The 17,497-nt window shown below is 48.9% G+C and overlaps 1 protein-coding gene across 1 annotated transcript in view; it reads right to left on the reverse strand.

Annotated features, from left to right (window-relative positions):
• The window catches only part of ABCC8 (ATP binding cassette subfamily C member 8), a 166,353-nt gene that overhangs the window by 61,553 nt on the left and 87,303 nt on the right, over positions 1-17,497 (reverse strand). Inside the window, exons 11-19 of the mRNA XM_066583718.1 lie at positions 16,387-16,427; positions 16,160-16,305; positions 15,812-15,917; positions 15,628-15,738; positions 15,063-15,138; positions 14,775-14,880; positions 12,689-12,727; positions 7,461-7,496; positions 1,857-1,955 (exon numbers count right to left, since the gene is read on the reverse strand). Of these exons, the coding sequence (XP_066439815.1) occupies positions 1,857-1,955; positions 7,461-7,496; positions 12,689-12,727; positions 14,775-14,880; positions 15,063-15,138; positions 15,628-15,738; positions 15,812-15,917; positions 16,160-16,305; positions 16,387-16,427 (760 nt within the window). The remainder of the gene's footprint in view (positions 1-1,856; positions 1,956-7,460; positions 7,497-12,688; positions 12,728-14,774; positions 14,881-15,062; positions 15,139-15,627; positions 15,739-15,811; positions 15,918-16,159; positions 16,306-16,386; positions 16,428-17,497) is intronic.

The following is a 17,497-nucleotide window of genomic DNA, read 5'->3' on the forward strand; positions in this document are numbered from 1 at the left end:
TGCGGGTTGTTAGGATGGGCTATAGTGCGGGTTGTTAGGATGGGTTATAGTGCGGGTTGTTAGGATGGGCTATAGTGCGGGTTGTTAGGATGGGCTATAGTGCGGGTTGTTAGGATGGGTTATAGTGCGGGTTGTTAGGATGGGCTATAGTGCGGGTTGTGAGGATGGCCTATAGTGCGGGTTGTTAGGATGGCCTATAGTGCGGGTTGTTAGGATGGGCTATAGTGCGGGTTGTTAGGATGGGCTATAGTGCGGGTTGTTAGGATGGGCTATAGTGCGGGTTGTTAGGATGGGCTATAGTGCCGGTTGTTAGGATGGGTTATAGTGCGGGTTGTTAGGATGGGCTATAGTGCCGGTTGTTAGGATGGGTTATAGTGCGGGTTGTTAGGATGGGCTATAGTGCGGGTTGTTAGGATGGGCTATAGTGCGGGTTGTTAGGATGGGCTATAGTGCGGGTTGTTAGGATGGGCTATAGTGCCGGTTGTTAGGATGGGTTATAGTGCGGGTTGTTAGGATGGGTTATAGTGCGGGTTGTTAGGATGGGCTATAGTGCGGGTTGTTAGGATGGACTATAGTGCGGGTTGTTAGGATGGACTATAGTGCGGGTTGTTAGGATGGACTATAGTGCGGGTTGTTAGGATGGACTATAGTGCGGGTTGTTAGGATGGATTACAATGCGGGTTGTTAGGATGGGCTATAGTGCGGGTTGTTAGGATGGGCTATAGTGCGGGTTGTTAGGATGGGTTACAATGCGGGTTGTTAGGATGGGTTATAGTGCGGGTTGTTAGGATGGACTATAGTGCCGGTTGTTACGATGCGGCTATAGTGCGGGTTGTTAGGATGGGTTATAGTGCGGGTTGTTAGGATGGACTATAGTGCGGTGTGTTAGGGTGGACTATAGTGCGGGTTGTTAGGATGGGTTATAGTGTCGGTTGTTAGGATGGCCTATAGTGCGGGTTGTTAGGATGGGTTACAATGCAGGTTGTTAGGATGGACTATAGTGCGGGTTGTTAGGATGGACTATAGTGCGGGTTGTTAGGATGGGCTATAGTGCGGGTTGTTACGATGGACTATAGTGCGGGTTGTTAGGATGGGTTACAATGCAGGTTGTTAGGATGGACTATAGTGCGGGTTGTTAGGATGGACTATAGTGCGGGTTGTTAGGATGGGCTATAGTGCGGGTTGTTAGGATGGGCTATAGTGCGGGTTGTTAGGATGGGCTATAGTGCGGGTTGTTAGAATGGGCTATAGTGCGGGTTGTTAGAATGGGCTATAGTGCGGGTTGTTAGGATGGGCTATAGTGCGGGTTGTTAGGATGGGCTATAGTGCGGGTTGTTAGAATGGGCTATAGTGCGGGTTGTTACGATGCGGCGGTACAAGTTATGTGCACTTTTTTTTTTCTTTCTTGTATGAGGGAAAAAAAACGTTTTAAAATTTTCTGCAGAAAGGTTTCGAAGTCTCAGTCAGTAATGACTGCAGCGTCTGCGGGGTTAAAGAGTGCGTCGGGGCGAGCTGATGTGCAAGTCCTCATTGTTTTCACTCCTTTTCTGGAAGAAAGACCCTCATGTATGACAATAAGAGAGCAAATATGTTCTCGGATTGATGGGGGGGGTCATGACATGAAGGGAAGTCTGTGCCCCCCTCGCCAGGAGAATCCCAGATCTGCTCTGTTGCCACTTGCCTCCCCTCCCCCTCCCTGTAATTTCAGTATATTCCCGGCCCCACTTCAAGCAGCTGCGGAGCCGGTTCTGTAAGCGCTATCGATACTTGGCTTTATAATGACAGAACCAGCTGTGCCACCCTCACCCTGCGGACAGACCCCTCCCAGAAATACACACCAGCCAGTGGAATCTTACTTCTGTTTATTGAAGGGACTCTCAAATGTGATGTTTTCTTCCACGGTTGCATTGAGGAGCCAGGGCTTCTGGGAGGCGTATGCTACAGGTCCCCTCCTTCTGCAACACAGAGGGTTAGAATGATGTGGGGCTCCAATGGAGTGCAAGCTCCTTGGTCAAGGGACATGGCACTGACAAGCATCCGCTGTACTGCCCAGCGAGTGTCAGGGCAGATCACATGCGATGGAGCTGATAATGGATGATGGGTAACAAGGCCCCCGGGGCCCGCGCCTGCCACTTACCCCCTATAAACCCGAAGTGAGAGTCTCCATGACAAAGTCCATCAAACTGCAGGAAATTTACCCGGATGAGACTTCTACCCCCCACATAACACTACAACTAGGTGAGGGGGGGGGGGGGGGGGGTCACATAGTTATTCAATCCTTCTACTCCACCACCCACCGGCCTTAAAGGGGCAGGAGGAGATTAGAGGGTGCTGCTCCAGGACTCGACGGTGAAACTCGGGGCAAACACTGAAGAGTTCTGAAGGGTCGCTACAATGTAGCTGTGGTCGGGCCGGGAGCGGCTCCAGACTCCCCGGCATGTGGCCTTGCTGGGGGCTTCCTGGATCTCAGTAGCCGCAGGAAATACTTATGGGGGTTGGGGGGAGTACAATAATAAATGACCATAAAGATTGTTTTGTAAACTGTATCTGTGCAAAATATATTGGGCCTGGTGTGAGCGGTGGGCCAGGAGTGCCGAATGTGGGCTCTAAGAACACAGAAATGTGCTGGACCTTCTGCTCTCTCTTCCAACTTGCCCTTCTCCCTTGCCTCTGCTCACTCTCTACCTTACCTCCTCTTCCTTCCTCTTGCACTTGCCTCTGCTCGCTCTCTACCTTACCTCCTTTACCTTCCTCTTGCACTTGCCTCTGCTTGCTCTCTAGCTTACCTTTTCCCTCCCTCTTGCACTTGCCTCTGCTCGCTCTCTACCTTCCCTCCTCTACCTTCCTCTTGCACTTGCCTCTGTTCGCTCTCTACCTTCCCTCCTCTTCCTTCCTCTTGCACTTGCCTCTGCTTGCTCTCTAGCTTACCTTTTCCCTCCCTCTTGCACTTGCTTCTGCTCGCTCTCTAGCTTACCTTTTCCCTCCCTCTTGCACTTGCTTCTGCTCGCTCTCTAGCTTACCTTTTCCCTCCCTCTTGCACTTGCCTCTGCTCGCTCTCTACCTTCCCTCCTCTTCCTTCCTCTTGCACTTGCCTCTGCTTGCTCCCTACCTTCCCTCCTCTTCCTTCCTCTTGCACTTGCCTCTGCTCGCTCCCTACCTTCCCTCCTCTTCCTTCCTCTTGCACTTGCCTCTGCTCGCTCTCTACCTTCCCTCCTCTTTATTCCTCTTGCACTTGCCTCTGCTTGCTGTCTACCTTCCCTTCTCTTCCTTCCTCTTGCACTTGCCTCTGCTCGCTCTCCACCTTCCCTCCTCTTCCGTCGTCTTGCACTTGCCTCTGCTCGCTCTCCACCTTCCCTCCTCTTCCTTCCTCTTGCACTTGCCTCTGCTCGCTCTCTACCTTCCCTCCTCTTTTTTCCTCTTGCACTTGCCTCTGCTCGCTCTCTACCTTCCCTTCTCTTCCTTCCTCTTGCACTTGCCTCTGCTCGCTCTCCACCTTCCCTCCTCTTCCTTCCTCTTGCACTTGCCTCTGCTCGCTCTCCACCTTCCCTCCTCTTCCTTCCTCTTGCACTTGCCTCTGCTCGCTCTCTACCTTCCCTCCTCTTTCTTCCTCTTGCACTTGCCTATGCTCGCTCTCCACCTTCCCTCCTCTTCCTTCCTCTTGCACTTGCCTCTGCTCGCTCTCCACCTTACCTCCTCTTCCTTCCTCTTGCACTTGCCTCTGCTCACTCTCTACCTTCCCTCCTTTTCCTTCCTCTTGCACTTGCCTCTGCTTGCTCTCTACCTTCCCTCCTCTTCCTTCCTCTTGCACTTGCCTCTGCTTGCTCCCTACCTTCCCTCCTCTTCCTTCCTCTTGCACTTGCCTCTGCTCGCTCTCTACCTTCCCTCCTTTTTATTCCTCTTGCACTTGCCTCTGCTTGCTCTCTACCTTCCCTTCTCTTCCTTCCTCTTGCACTTGCCTCTGCTCGCTCTCCACCTTCCCTCCTCTTCCTTCGTCTTGCACTTGCCTCTGCTCGCTCTCTAGCTTCCCTTCTCTTCCATCCTCTTGCACTTGCCTCTGCTCGCTCTCTAGCTTACCTTTTCCCTCCCTCTTGCACTTGCCTCTGCTCGCTCTCTACCTTCCCTCCTCTTGCACTTGCCTCTGCTCGCTCTCTAGCTTACCTTTTCCCTCCCTCTTGCACTTGCCTCTGCTCGCTCTCCACCTTCCCTCCTCTTCCTTCCTCTTGCACTTGCCTCTGCTTGCTCTCTACCTTCCCTCCTCTTCCTTCCTCTTGCACTTGCTTCTGCTCGCTCTCTACCTTCCCTTCTCTTCCTTCCTCTTGCACTTGCCTCTGCTCGCTCTCCACCTTCCCTCCTCTTCCTTCCTCTTGCACTTGCCTCTGCTCGCTCTCTACCTTCCCTCCTCTTTCTTCCTCTTGCACTTGCCTATGCTCGCTCTCCACCTTCCCTCCTCTTCCTTCCTCTTGCACTTGCCTCTGCTCGCTCTCTAACTTCCCTCCTCTTCCTTCCTCTTGCACTTGCCTCTGCTCGCTCTCCACCTTACCTCTTGCCTCCCTCTTGCACTTGCCTCTGCTCGCTCTCCACCTTACCTCTTCCCTCCCTCTTGCACTTGCCTCTGCTCGCTCTCCACCTTCCCTCCTCTTCCTTCCTCTTGCACTTGCCTCTGCTCGCTCTCTACCTTCCCTCCTCTTCCTTCCTCTTGCACTTGCCTCTGCTCGCTCTCTAACTTCCCTCCTCTTTCTTCCTTTTGCACTTGCCTCTGCTCGCTCTCCACCTTCCCTCCTCTTCCTTCCTCTTGCACTTGCCTCTGCTCGCTCTCTACCTTCCCTCCTCTTTCTTCCTCTTGCACTTGCCTATGCTCGCTCTCCACCTTCCCTCCTCTTCCTTCCTCTTGCACTTGCCTCTGCTCGCTCTCTACCTTCCCTCCTCTTCCTTCCTCTTGCACTTGCCTCTGCTCGCTCTCCACCTTCCCTCCTCTTCCTTCCTCTTGCACTTGCCTCTGCTCGCTCTCCACCTTACCTCTTCCCTCCCTCTTGCACTTGCCTCTGCTCGCTCTCCACCTTACCTCTTCCCTCCCTCTTGCACTTGCCTCTGCTCGCTCTCCACCTTCCCTCATCTTCCTTCCTCTTGCACTTGCCTCTGCTCGCTCTCTACCTTCCCTCCTCTTCCTTCCTCTTGCACTTGCCTCTGCTCGCTCTCCACCTTACCTCTTCCCTCCCTCTTGCACTTGCCTCTGCTCGCTCTCCACCTTACCTCTTCCCTCCCTCTTGCACTTGCCTCTGCTCGCTCCCCACCTTCCCTCCTCTTCCTTCCTCTTGCACTTGCCTCTGCTCGCTCTCTACTTTCCCTCCTCTTCCTTCCTCTTGAACTTACCTTCTTTTTCTACCTTCCTTCCTTTACCTAGCTCCGTCACTCCCTACCTTTCCTCCTTGTCCTAACCCCTTCTTCAGCACTTGCCACTTGCACCTTGCTCGTCTTCCTCCCTCCTTCCAGCACTTGCCTCCCGTCATTCCCTACCATCCCTCCTTATTTGCCAGAACCAGCGCCCCTCAGTGGATCCTTTTAAAAATAAACATTAACCACCTCAAAAAGATAGAATGAAGAGACCTGCGGCCGCAGCAGAATGCTTCTACAGACCCCGAACATATAAACCACCGCCTCACTGAATACAGGGGGTGTATATACACGTCACCAGGAATGGGGGCGCTAGCGCTCACCCCACCGGCCCGCCACACTGAGTCATAGAAACCAGTATAACCATGTGAGCTAGTGGTCATATAACACTAGTCACTGACTGCTATCAGAGGTACGGCAATCAGTAGTAAGGAGATAAATGCCTGCAGCCTGAAGTTAGAGCCTCCCGATATGTTCCAGCAGACCACCGGTGTCCTCAGGGGTACATAGAGCTCTAGATGCAGCCCCCCGCAGGAACAAACATTGATTACAGGTATTGATTAAAGTGAGACTCGGAGCCTTTTCTCTTTCCATATTAGATAACCTTCCCCCTTCATCCAGCACTTTAGAATCATAGACTGGTAGAGTTGGAAGGGTCCTCCATGGTCATGTGGTCCAACACTTCCATTGGAGGAGAACTCCCCACCTCCCATGGCAACCTGTTCCACTCATTGATCCCCTCACTGTCTAATATCTAATCTGTGTCTCCTCCCTTTCAGTTTCATCCCATTGCTTCTAGTCTTTCCTTGTACAGATGAGAATAGGGCTGATCCCTCTGCACTGTGACAGCCCTTCAGATATTTGTAGACAGCTATTAAGTCTCCTCTCAGCCTTCTCTTCTGCTAAACACTCCCAGATCCTTTAACCGTTCCTCATAGGACATGATTTGCAGACCGCTCACCATCTTAGTAACTCTTCTCTGAACTTGCTGCAGTTTATCTATATCTTTTTTAAAGTGGGGTGCCCAGAACTGGACCCAGTATTCCAGATGAGGTCTGACTAAGGAAGAGTAGAGGGGGATAATGACCTCACGTGATCTAGAATCTATGCTTCTCTTAATACATCTCAGAACTGGACCCAGTATTCCAGATGAGGTCTGACTAAGGAAGAGTAGAGGGGATAATGACCTCACGTGATCTAGACTCTATGCTTCTCTTAATACATCCCAGAATTGTGTTTGCCTTTTTGGCTGCTGCATCACATTGTTGACTCATGTTCAGTCTATGATCTATTAGTATACCCAAGTCTTTTTCACATGTGCTGCTGCTCAGCCCAATTCCTCCCATTCTGTATGGCTTTCTTCATTTTTCTTGCCCAGATGTAGGACTTTGCATTTCTCCTTGTTAAATATCATTCTGTTAGTCGCTGACCACTGTGCAAGCTTTTCTAGATCTTTTTGAATACTCTCTCTTCCCTAGTGTTAGCTATCCCTCCTAGCTTTGTGTCATCAGCACATGTGATCAGTTTCCCCTCACTTCCCTCCTCCAGATCATTGCCCCCTTTCCCTCCCTACCTTCCCTTTTTGTCGGCGGTCTGGCTCTGCAGACATGACACGGTGTGGCGGGTCTCCTGTGGGTACGGTCATGGAGGGTGAGCTCTTTGTGTCGTGGCAGCATTACACTTTGTAGGGAGACACAACGGCGAGCCGCCATACACACGGGTCATTCACATACATGTGACCGCGATGGAGCGTCTCCTGTGCGCTGAATAATTGCGTTGGCATTCGGACAGTTCAATCTAATTAAAACCCAACAACTACATTCCCATCATCCCCTCCCATGGGACACCCGCCGTCCAGACCACGTCTACTTAACCCCGGCTGTGCCAATCAGCGCAGGAAGGAATGCCCCTTTCTTGGTAATATTTCTGTGGGTGTTGGGGGTTGATGAAATCCTTTTGTTTGTGTTACATGCATGGCGCAGTGGGAGGAGTTAGTGCGGTCGGTCGCGCTTCTGATGACTTGACCTTCATGCAGGTAGCGAGAATGATGAACTGGAAACATAAATCACCTGATCTCCACATCCATGGCCGCTTCCCGCTCCGCACTGTAAGACAAGAGACAGACATGCAAGAACAAGGCGAAACGTTCCAGACTCCGCCCACTGACTGCGCCAATCTCTACATATGATGAATGTTGGGAAGAGCCTCGGCTGCTCCACAGAACCGGACCTGGGGATCTTTGTGAATTGTAAGGGACCTTCTACACGGGACGGCAGCCGTCGGCGGACATTTCTGCATGGCAGGCTCTTCCCCGGGGGGCTTCAGTCCGGCACTCGTTAACATCGGCACATTATTACTTATAAACCGCAAGACTGACATCAGCAGCGGAACGGAGGGCGTCGGGCGGTATTATTGTCTAATGTTGTATGATGAAGGCAGTCCGTATTCTACACGCCTTGCTGTATGATGACGGCAGTCCTTATTCTACACGCCTTGTTGTATGATGATGGCAGTCCGTATTCTACACGCCTTGTTGTATGATGACGGCAGTCCGTATTCTACATGCCTTGTTGTATGATGACGGCAGTCCTTATTCTACACGCCTTGTTGTATGATGATGGCAGTCCTTATTCTACACGCCTTGTTGTATGATGACGGCAGTCCGTATTCTACACGCCTTGTTGTATGATGAGGGCAGTCCGTATTGTACATGCCTTGTTGTATGATGACGGCAGTCCTTATTCTACACGCCTTGTTGTATGATGATGGCAGTCCTTATTCTACACGTCTTGTTGTATTATGATGGCAGTCCTTATTCTACACGTCTTGTTGCATGATGAGGGCAGTCCGTATTCTACACGCCTTGTTGTATGATGATGGCAGTCCTTATTCTACACGCCTTGTTGTATGATGAGGGCAGTCCGTATTCTACACGCCTTGTTGTATGATGAGGGCAGTCCGTATTCTACACGCCTTGTTGTATGATGACGGCAGTCTATATTCTACATGTTGCTTGTATGATGATGGCAGTCCCTATTCTACACGCCTTGTTGCATGAGGGCAGTCCGTATTCTACACGTCTTGTTGTAGGATGATGGCAGTCCATATTCTACACGCCTTGTTGTATGATGATGGCAGTCCGTATTCTACACGTCTTGTTGTATGATGATGGCAGTCCGTATTCTACACGCCTTGTTGTATGATGAGGGCAGTCCTTATTCTACACGCCTTGTTGTATGATGATGGCAGTCCCTATTCTACACGTCTTGTTGTATGATGAGGGCAGTCCGTATTCTACACGCCTTGTTGTATGATGAGGGCAGTCCGTATTCTACACGCCTTGTTGTATGATGAGGGCAGTCCTTATTCTACACGTCTTGTTGTATGATGACGGCAGTCCGTATTCTACACGTCTTGTTGTATTATGAGGGCAGTTCGTATTCTACACGTCTTGTTGTATGATGACGGCAGTCCGTATTCTACACGTCTTGTTGTATGATGAGGGCAGTCCATATTCTACACGCCTTGTTGTATGATGATGGCAGTCCCTATTCTACATGTCTTGTTGTATTATGAGGGCAGTTCGTATTCTACACATCTTGTTGTATGATGACGGAAGTCCGTATTCTACACGCCTTGTTGTATGATGAGGGCAGTCCTTATTCTACACGTCTTGTTGTATGATGACGGCAGTCCGTATTCTACACGTCTTGTTGCATGATGAGGGCAGTCCGTATTCTACACGTCTTGTTGTATGATGACGGCAGTCCGTATTCTACACGTCTTGTTGCATGATGATGGCAGTCCATATTCTACACGTTTGATTGTATGATGATGGCAGTCCTTATTCTACACGCCTTGTTGTATGATGATGGCAGTCCATATTCTACACGCCTTGTTGTATGATGACGGCAGTCCTTATTCTACACGCCTTGTTGTATGATGATGGCAGTCCTTATTCTACACGCCTTGTTGTATGATGACGGCAGTCCTTATTCTACACGTTTGATTGTATGATGACGGCAGTCCTTATTCTACACGCCTTGTTGTATGATGATGGCAGTCCTGATTCTACAAATTGATTGTATGATGATGGCAGTCCGTATTCTACATGCCTTGTTGTATGATGAGGGCAGTCCTTATACTACACGCCTTGTTGTATGATGATGGCAGTCCTTATTCTACACGCCTTGTTGTATGATGAGGGCAGTCCTTATTCTACACGTCTTGTTGTATGATGATGGCAGTCCATATTCTACACGCCTTGTTGTATGATGACGGCAGTCCTTATTCTACACGCCTTGTTGTATGATGACGGCAGTCCTTATTCTACACGTTTGATTGTATGATGACGGCAGTCCTTATTCTACACGCCTTGTTGTATGATGATGGCAGTCCTGATTCTACAAATTGATTGTATGATGATGGCAGTCCGTATTCTACATGCCTTGTTGTATGATGAGGGCAGTCCTTATACTACACGCCTTGTTGTATGATGATGGCAGTCCTTATTCTACACGCCTTGTTGTATGATGAGGGCAGTCCTTATTCTACACGCCTTGTTGTATGATGACGGCAGTCCTTATTCTACACGTTTGATTGTATGATGACGGCAGTCCTTATTCTACACGCCTTGTTGTATGATGATGGCAGTCCTGATTCTACAAATTGATTGTATGATGATGGCAGTCCGTATTCTACATGCCTTGTTGTATGATGAGGGCAGTCCTTATACTACACGCCTTGTTGTATGATGATGGCAGTCCTTATTCTACATGCCTTGTTGTATGATGAGGGCAGTCCTTATTCTACACGTCTTGTTGTATGATGATGGCAGTCCTTATTCTACACGCCTTGTTGTATGATGACGGCAGTCCTTATTCTACACGTTTGATTGTATGATGATGGCAGTCCTTATTGTACATGTCTTGTTGTATGATGAGGGCAGTCCTTATTCTACACGTCTTGTTGTATGATGATGGCAGTCCATATTCTACACGCCTTGTTGTATGATGACGGCAGTCCTTATTCTACACGTTTGATTGTATGATGTTGGCAGTCCTTATTCTACACGTCTTGTTGCATGATGTTGGCAGTCCTTATTCTACACGTCTTGTTGCATGATGTTGGCAGTCCTTATTCTACACGTCTTGTTGTATGATGACGGCAGTCCTTATTCTACACGTTTGATTGTATGATGTTGGCAGTCCTTATTCTACACGCCTTGTTGTATGATGACGGCAGTCCTTATTCTACACGTCTTGTTGTATGATGACGGCAGTCCTTATTCTACACGTCTTGTATGATGACGGCAGTCCTTATTCTACACGCCTTGTATGATGACGGCAGTCCTTATTCTACACGTCTTGTTGCATGATGTTGGCAGTCCTTATTCTACACGCCTTGTATGATGACGGCAGTCCTTATTCTACATGTCTTGTTGTATGATGATGGCAGTCCTTATTCTACACGTTTGATTGTATGTTGACGGCAGTCCTTATTCTACACGCCTTGTATGATGACGGCAGTCCTTATTCTACACGTTTGATTGTATGATGACGGCAGTCCTTATTCTACACGCCTTGTTGTATGATGATGGCAGTCCTGATTCTACAAATTGATTGTATGATGATGGCAGTCCGTATTCTACACGCCTTGTTGTATGATGAGGGCAGTCCTTATTCTACACGTCTTGTTGTATGATGATGGCAGTCCATATTCTACACGCCTTGTTGTATGATGACGGCAGTCCTTATTCTACACGCCTTGTTGTATGATGACGGCAGTCCTTATTCTACACGTTTGATTGTATGATGACGGCAGTCCTTATTCTACACGCCTTGTTGTATGATGATGGCAGTCCTGATTCTACAAATTGATTGTATGATGATGGCAGTCCGTATTCTACACGTCTTGTTGTATGATGAGGGCAGTCCGTATTCTACACGCCTTGTTGTATGATGATGGCAGTCCTTATTCTACATGCCTTGTTGTGTGATGAGGGCAGTCCTTATTCTACACGTCTTGTTGTATGATGATGGCAGTCCATATTCTACACGTTTTGTTGTTTGATGACGGGAGTCCTTATTCTACACGTTTGATTGTATGATGATGGCAGTCCTTATTCTACATGTCTTGTTGTATGATGAGGGCAGTCCTTATTCTACACGCCTTGTTGTATGATGACGGCAGCCCTTATTCTACACGTCTTGTTGTATGATGACGGCAGTCCTTATTCTACACGTTTGATTGTATGATGACGGCAGTCCTTATTCTACACGCCTTGTTGTATGATGATGGCAGTCCTTATTCTACACGTCTTGTTGCATGATGTTGGCAGTCCTTATTCTACACGCCTTGTTGTATGATGACGGCAGTCCTTATTCTACACGTCTTGTTGTATGATGACGGCAGTCTGTATTCTACACGTCTTGTATGATGATGGCAGTCCTTATTCTACACGCCTTGTATGATGACGGCAGTCCTTATTCTACACGTCTTGTTGTATGATGGCAGTCCTTATTCTACACGTCTTGTTGCATGATGTTGGCAGTCCTTATTCTACACGCCTTGTATGATGATGGCAGTCCTTATTCTACACGTCTTGTTGCATGATGTTGGCAGTCCTTATTCTACACGCCTTGTATGATGAGGGCAGTCCTTATTCTACACGTCTTGTTGTATGATGGCAGTCCTTATTCTACACGTCTTGTTGTATGATGATGGCAGTCCTTATTCTACATGTCTTGTTGTATGATGATGGCAGTCCTTATTCTACATGTCTTGTTGTATGATGGCAGTCCTTATTCTACACGTCTTGTTGTATGATGGCAGTCCTTATTCTACACGTCTTGTTGTATGATGGCAGTCCTTATTCTACACGCCTTGTATGATGACGGCAGTCCTTATTCTACACGCCTTGTATGATGACGGCAGTCCTTATTCTACACGTCTTGTTGTATGATGATGGCAGTCCTTATTCTACACGTCTTGTATGATGATGGCAGTCCTTATTCTACACGCCTTGTATGATGATGGCAGTCCTTATTCTACACGTCTTGTTGTATGATGGCAGTCCTTATTCTACACGTCTTGTTGTATGATGATGGCAGTCCTTATTCTACACGTCTTGTTGTATGATGGCAGTCCTTATTCTACACGCACTCTTGTTGTGTTTGCGCTTCCATACTGCATTCCATCTATCTCAGACCTTTTCCGAGCTGCGTTTGACGTCAGCATGCACAATGTGAAATGAGTGGTGGCTTTGGACACCATGGGGGTCAGTACACGCGCTCACCTCATGTCCTCAGCCGTCTCACCGTCAGCGGCGCCGCAGCTGTAGAATAAAGCACAACTCATTAAGCGCTGTGAATGGCGGCAATCTGCTGCTGAGTAAACAGATTAGCGTCTGAGTGCGCACGGTCCATTACACCTTTATCACCGCCGCACCTGCTCAATCACCTCTGTAGCTATGAGACAAGCCGCCGGCCGCCGGTACTTCTCTGATAAGAAGCTTAATTTCCCGTGACTCATGTGCATTATATATGTACTAGCTGATATACCCGTCCTCGCCTGAGTTAATATGATACAGGTGTTTATGTGTTGTTTGCACAGAAAATGTTATGAAGTCGTGGTTACTTTAGAGGAACCGAGGAATAAAATATGTATACACACATAGGAGAGTTAGATTCTCCTCAGGCTGCATGTACCCATGTCCCTCTGCAGAATGTGCCACCTCTCGCTTCGAAGCTAAAGAATGCTTGTGACAAATTTCATGTTTGTACGACATCAGGAAGCTAGAGAATTAGTGGTAAGTCAGTCAGTGAGAGCTTTCACCTACATATATAGATACTAGTTGATATAACCGGCTTCACCCAAGTTAGTTTGGTGCCGGTGTTTACGTGTTGTTCACACAAAAATGTTATGAAGTCACGGTTACTTCAGAGGAACCAAGGAATAAAATGTGTATACAGTCACTAGTGGGAATGCTGCCAGTCCTCACGGCCACTCCCGGTTACATTGTATCCTGATGACAGGGTCTGCGAGCAGCAGACTGTAGAAACGCGCCGGAGCAGATGGGGACTAGTGAGTCAGAATCAATCCACTGAGTGAGTTAGTGCAGGATCAGCCGGCCGCCCGACATCACCAGTCCGACGGCTACAACGCTGCCCGGCTAGCCAGCAAGTGATCACGGCATCTTACGCCGAAGGAGCCAGCTGGAATCCTCACTAGGTGTCCTGCAAACACTAAAGGTACCTACCTGGACAAGGGCTGTTTGACCATATTCATGTACCTCCTTTCTGTTCGGTCTAAAGTCACACTGCTTCTCGGAAATTCTAAGAATCGGATTTTGGACTGTGAGGGGTTAATGTTAGCACCGGTTTCTCTAATTACAAGGAAGGGCTGACCAGAGAAGACAAAGGCTGTTAACAAGGTGTGTCTGACATTGGAGGACAGTGTTGCAATATATAAAAGTACGGCTTATTACTTTACCTCATGGGTTAATGACCGTCAGTCTGGACAGCTAACCAAGAGGCTCCCAGACCAATTACCAAGGACATACCTCCCCAATCCCAGAGATTCTACTGAGTCATTATGTGAGGGTCCTTCTACATGTTGTACTGACACCTATATTGGTTGGGTCACTATGTGCTACCCTTGATGATAGTAGAATCACTAGGGAAGGGTTTGGGATGCAAGGATCTTTGGTTGCCATCCATTAACCAGACCTTCACCCCTTTTCTAATATATGTTTTGAATCTGTCTAGTTTTTAGGTATAAAATCAATAAAGTTAGTAATTTTTAATATTTTCTTTTTCGGTGAATAGTGTATACACTAGTGTTAGATACTCCTCAGGCTGCATGTACCGATGTCTCTCTGCAGAATGTGCCCCCCCCCCCAATCTCCTAAATTAGGACCTAATGAATGCTTGCGCCAAATTTCCCACTTGTACAACAGCGGGAAGTTACATTACATAGGAGTGCACTTACTTTTGCACTTAGCAATGAATAATAATCGAGTTGTGACCCTTTACTTTTCCTATTTAGGACCTAAAGAATGCTCCTGCCAAATTTCATGTTTGTATGACATCGGGAAGTTAGAGAATTAGTGGTGAGTCAGTCAGTCAGTCAATGTGTCCGTCAGTCATTTACAAGGAGCAAGGATCGCTCAAACGACAGATTAAGTGGCGGCTTTGAGCGATCATTTTGCATAAACTGTTAGGGAGCTACTCCGCTACTTAAAAGCCATTTAGTGTGCAAATGAAGCCTTAGCTGAAAGCAGTTCATAGCCCGAGGGCTCTTATCTCCATTCAGTTCTTTTGTTCTCCCTCCTGTTAGGCGGCTATGGCCTGTTGACTGCCGCCCAACCTCAGTATCAGCACCTGTTCCAGTAGACATCACCGGAGATCTTGTGCATCTCACCGAGAGCGGCCAACAAGAGCGAGGACTTCCCACAACCGACCTGTCCGACGATCATTGTTAGCTGACCTGGGGGGGAAGGGAACAGGCCGTCACGTAATGTACATCAGTGCCCAGGAGGGTGCATCCTACCACAGACAGAAGAAGCTGATGACACCAGAGAGCAACAACATTCACCAGTGCTCCCACCTAGGTAAAATAAACCAGCAGACGTGGGAGGAGCAGAGCATCATGGGAGATAATGAAGTCACCTTGAGGAATCCGGATATCGATGTTTGATAAAGCCGGAGCGCCATCAGGGGTCCACGTGAAAAACCCACTGCTCACCTATAGAGGCAGAAGAGAAAAGCACAGGAATATCTATAGGGGGGGCAGAGCTATCTATGGGGGGGGGGGGGGCAGAGCTATCTATGGGGGTGGGCAGAACTATCTATAGGGGGGGCAGAACTATCTATAGGGGGGGGCAGAACTATTTATAGGGGGGCAGAACTATCTATAGGGGGGGCAGAACTATCTATAGGGGGGGGCAGAACTATCTATAGGGGGGGGGCAGAACTATCTATGGGGGGGCAGAACTATCTGCAGGTTGCATTACTATAGGGGGACAGGACTATATATATCGGACATAACTATCTATAGGGGACAGAATTATCTAGTGCATAAATACAGTAGATAGGAAAGCTCAGAATCATCTATAAGGGGACACAGAATTCCCTATGGATTGCACAGTGGCAGCGAGACCCCCCAGGAGGGCAGCGAGACCACCAGGAGGGGGATATAGACTTTGGTTGCAGCATTTGTGGAGTCAGCGCTCACCTTTATACAGAACTCCTCCTCTTGGGGGTTGGTCTCCGGCCTCCGTTGCAGGTGGCTGCAGGTGTTCCACTCATCTCTGATTGGCCGCTTACGATTGACCACCTTGAGTGGCTGCGAAGGGAGGTCATCAGTGAGTGCAGTGGTGGTCGGCGTCACGCCATTCGCTTACGCTCTGGTAACTCACCACAGCCTGATACTTGCTCTGACGGCCCGTCTTACATGACAGCAACAGCTTATCCGTCTCCTCCTCGATCTCCTCACTGGAGAAGAACTCGCTCAGCTTCTGGACGCTACGAGAACAGAGAATAGCGCTGACGAGCGTTCTCCGTCCAACCCGGCATCCCAAAGACGGCGCAGACAATGGCGTCACTCGCATTATTCAACGCATCTCGATAAAAGCCTCACTACCGACATAGAGGTCAATAAATAACCCCCCCGGGCAGCAGCACCCCCTGCAGGTCACACAGAGATACCACCAAAAACCAAGAAATGACTGCCTTCACCTGACTGCCACCCACCCTGCAGTACCTACCTCACCAACGCCTTCACCGTGGAGCGGACCACACTGGAGAGTAAGAACAATGGCGTCACCAGGATGTGAAAGAGAGAGAGCGAAGCGAAGGCCACGGCCGGCGAGAAGTCGTCGCGGCTCAACAGATGCACATGGACAACAAAGGTCTGGATGGGGACAGAAGGGGGGGTTGTGGTCAGCAGCAGCGACTGTAGGGGGCGGCGATGAGAAGACTGGCGGATACTTACGATGAGCACAGCGGCCATTGGGATGGCGGCATTCATAAAAACTGCAAGGAGACGAAATCATAGCAGATCATAACACGGAACATGTATGTAATGTCTACAACAATACCACATTCCAACCCTGCATGATAGGTATCTTCCAACCCCCAACATACAGCACCGGACCCCAGACTACAGACAAACCCCCAACATACAGTACCAGACCGCTAGACTACAGACAGTCCTCCAACATACAATACTGGACCCCCAGACTACAGAAAGACCCCTAACATACAGTACCGGACCCCAAAACTACAGATAGACCCCCAACATACAGCACCGGACCCCAAGACTACAGACAGACCCCCAACATACAGTACCAGACCGCTAGACTACAGACAGTCCTCCAACATACAATACTGGACCCCCAGACTACAGACAGACCCCTAACATACATAACCAGACCCCAGATTACAGATAGACGCCCCAACATACAGCACCAGACCCCAAGACTACAGACAAACCCCCAACATACAGTACCAGACCGCTAGACTACAGAAAGACCCCTAACATACAATACTGGACCCCCAGACTACAGACAGACCCCTAACATACATAACCAGACCCCAGATTACAGATAGACGCCCCAACATACAGCACCAGACCCCAAGACTACAGACAAACCCCCAACATACAGTACCAGACCGCTAGACTACAGAAAGACCCCTAACATACAATACTGGACCCCAAGACTACAGACAAACCCCCAACATACAGTACCAGACCCCAGACTACAGACAAACCCCCAACATACAGTACCGGACCCCAGACTACAGACAAACCCCCAACATACAGTACCAGACCGCTAGACTACAGACAGTCCTCCAACATACAATACTGGACCCCCAGACTACAGACAGACCCCTAACATACATAACCAGGCCCCAGATTACAGATAGACGCCCAACATACAGCACCAGACCCCAAGACTACAGACAGACCCCCAACATACAGTACCAGACCGCTAGACTACAGACAGTCCTCCAACATACAATACTGGACCCCCAGACTACAGACAGACCCCTAACATACATAACCAGACCCCAGATTACAGATAGACGCCCAACATACAGCA

This window comes from Eleutherodactylus coqui, chromosome 11, assembly GCF_035609145.1.
Source record: "Eleutherodactylus coqui strain aEleCoq1 chromosome 11, aEleCoq1.hap1, whole genome shotgun sequence".
Taxonomy (NCBI): domain Eukaryota; kingdom Metazoa; phylum Chordata; class Amphibia; order Anura; family Eleutherodactylidae; genus Eleutherodactylus; species Eleutherodactylus coqui.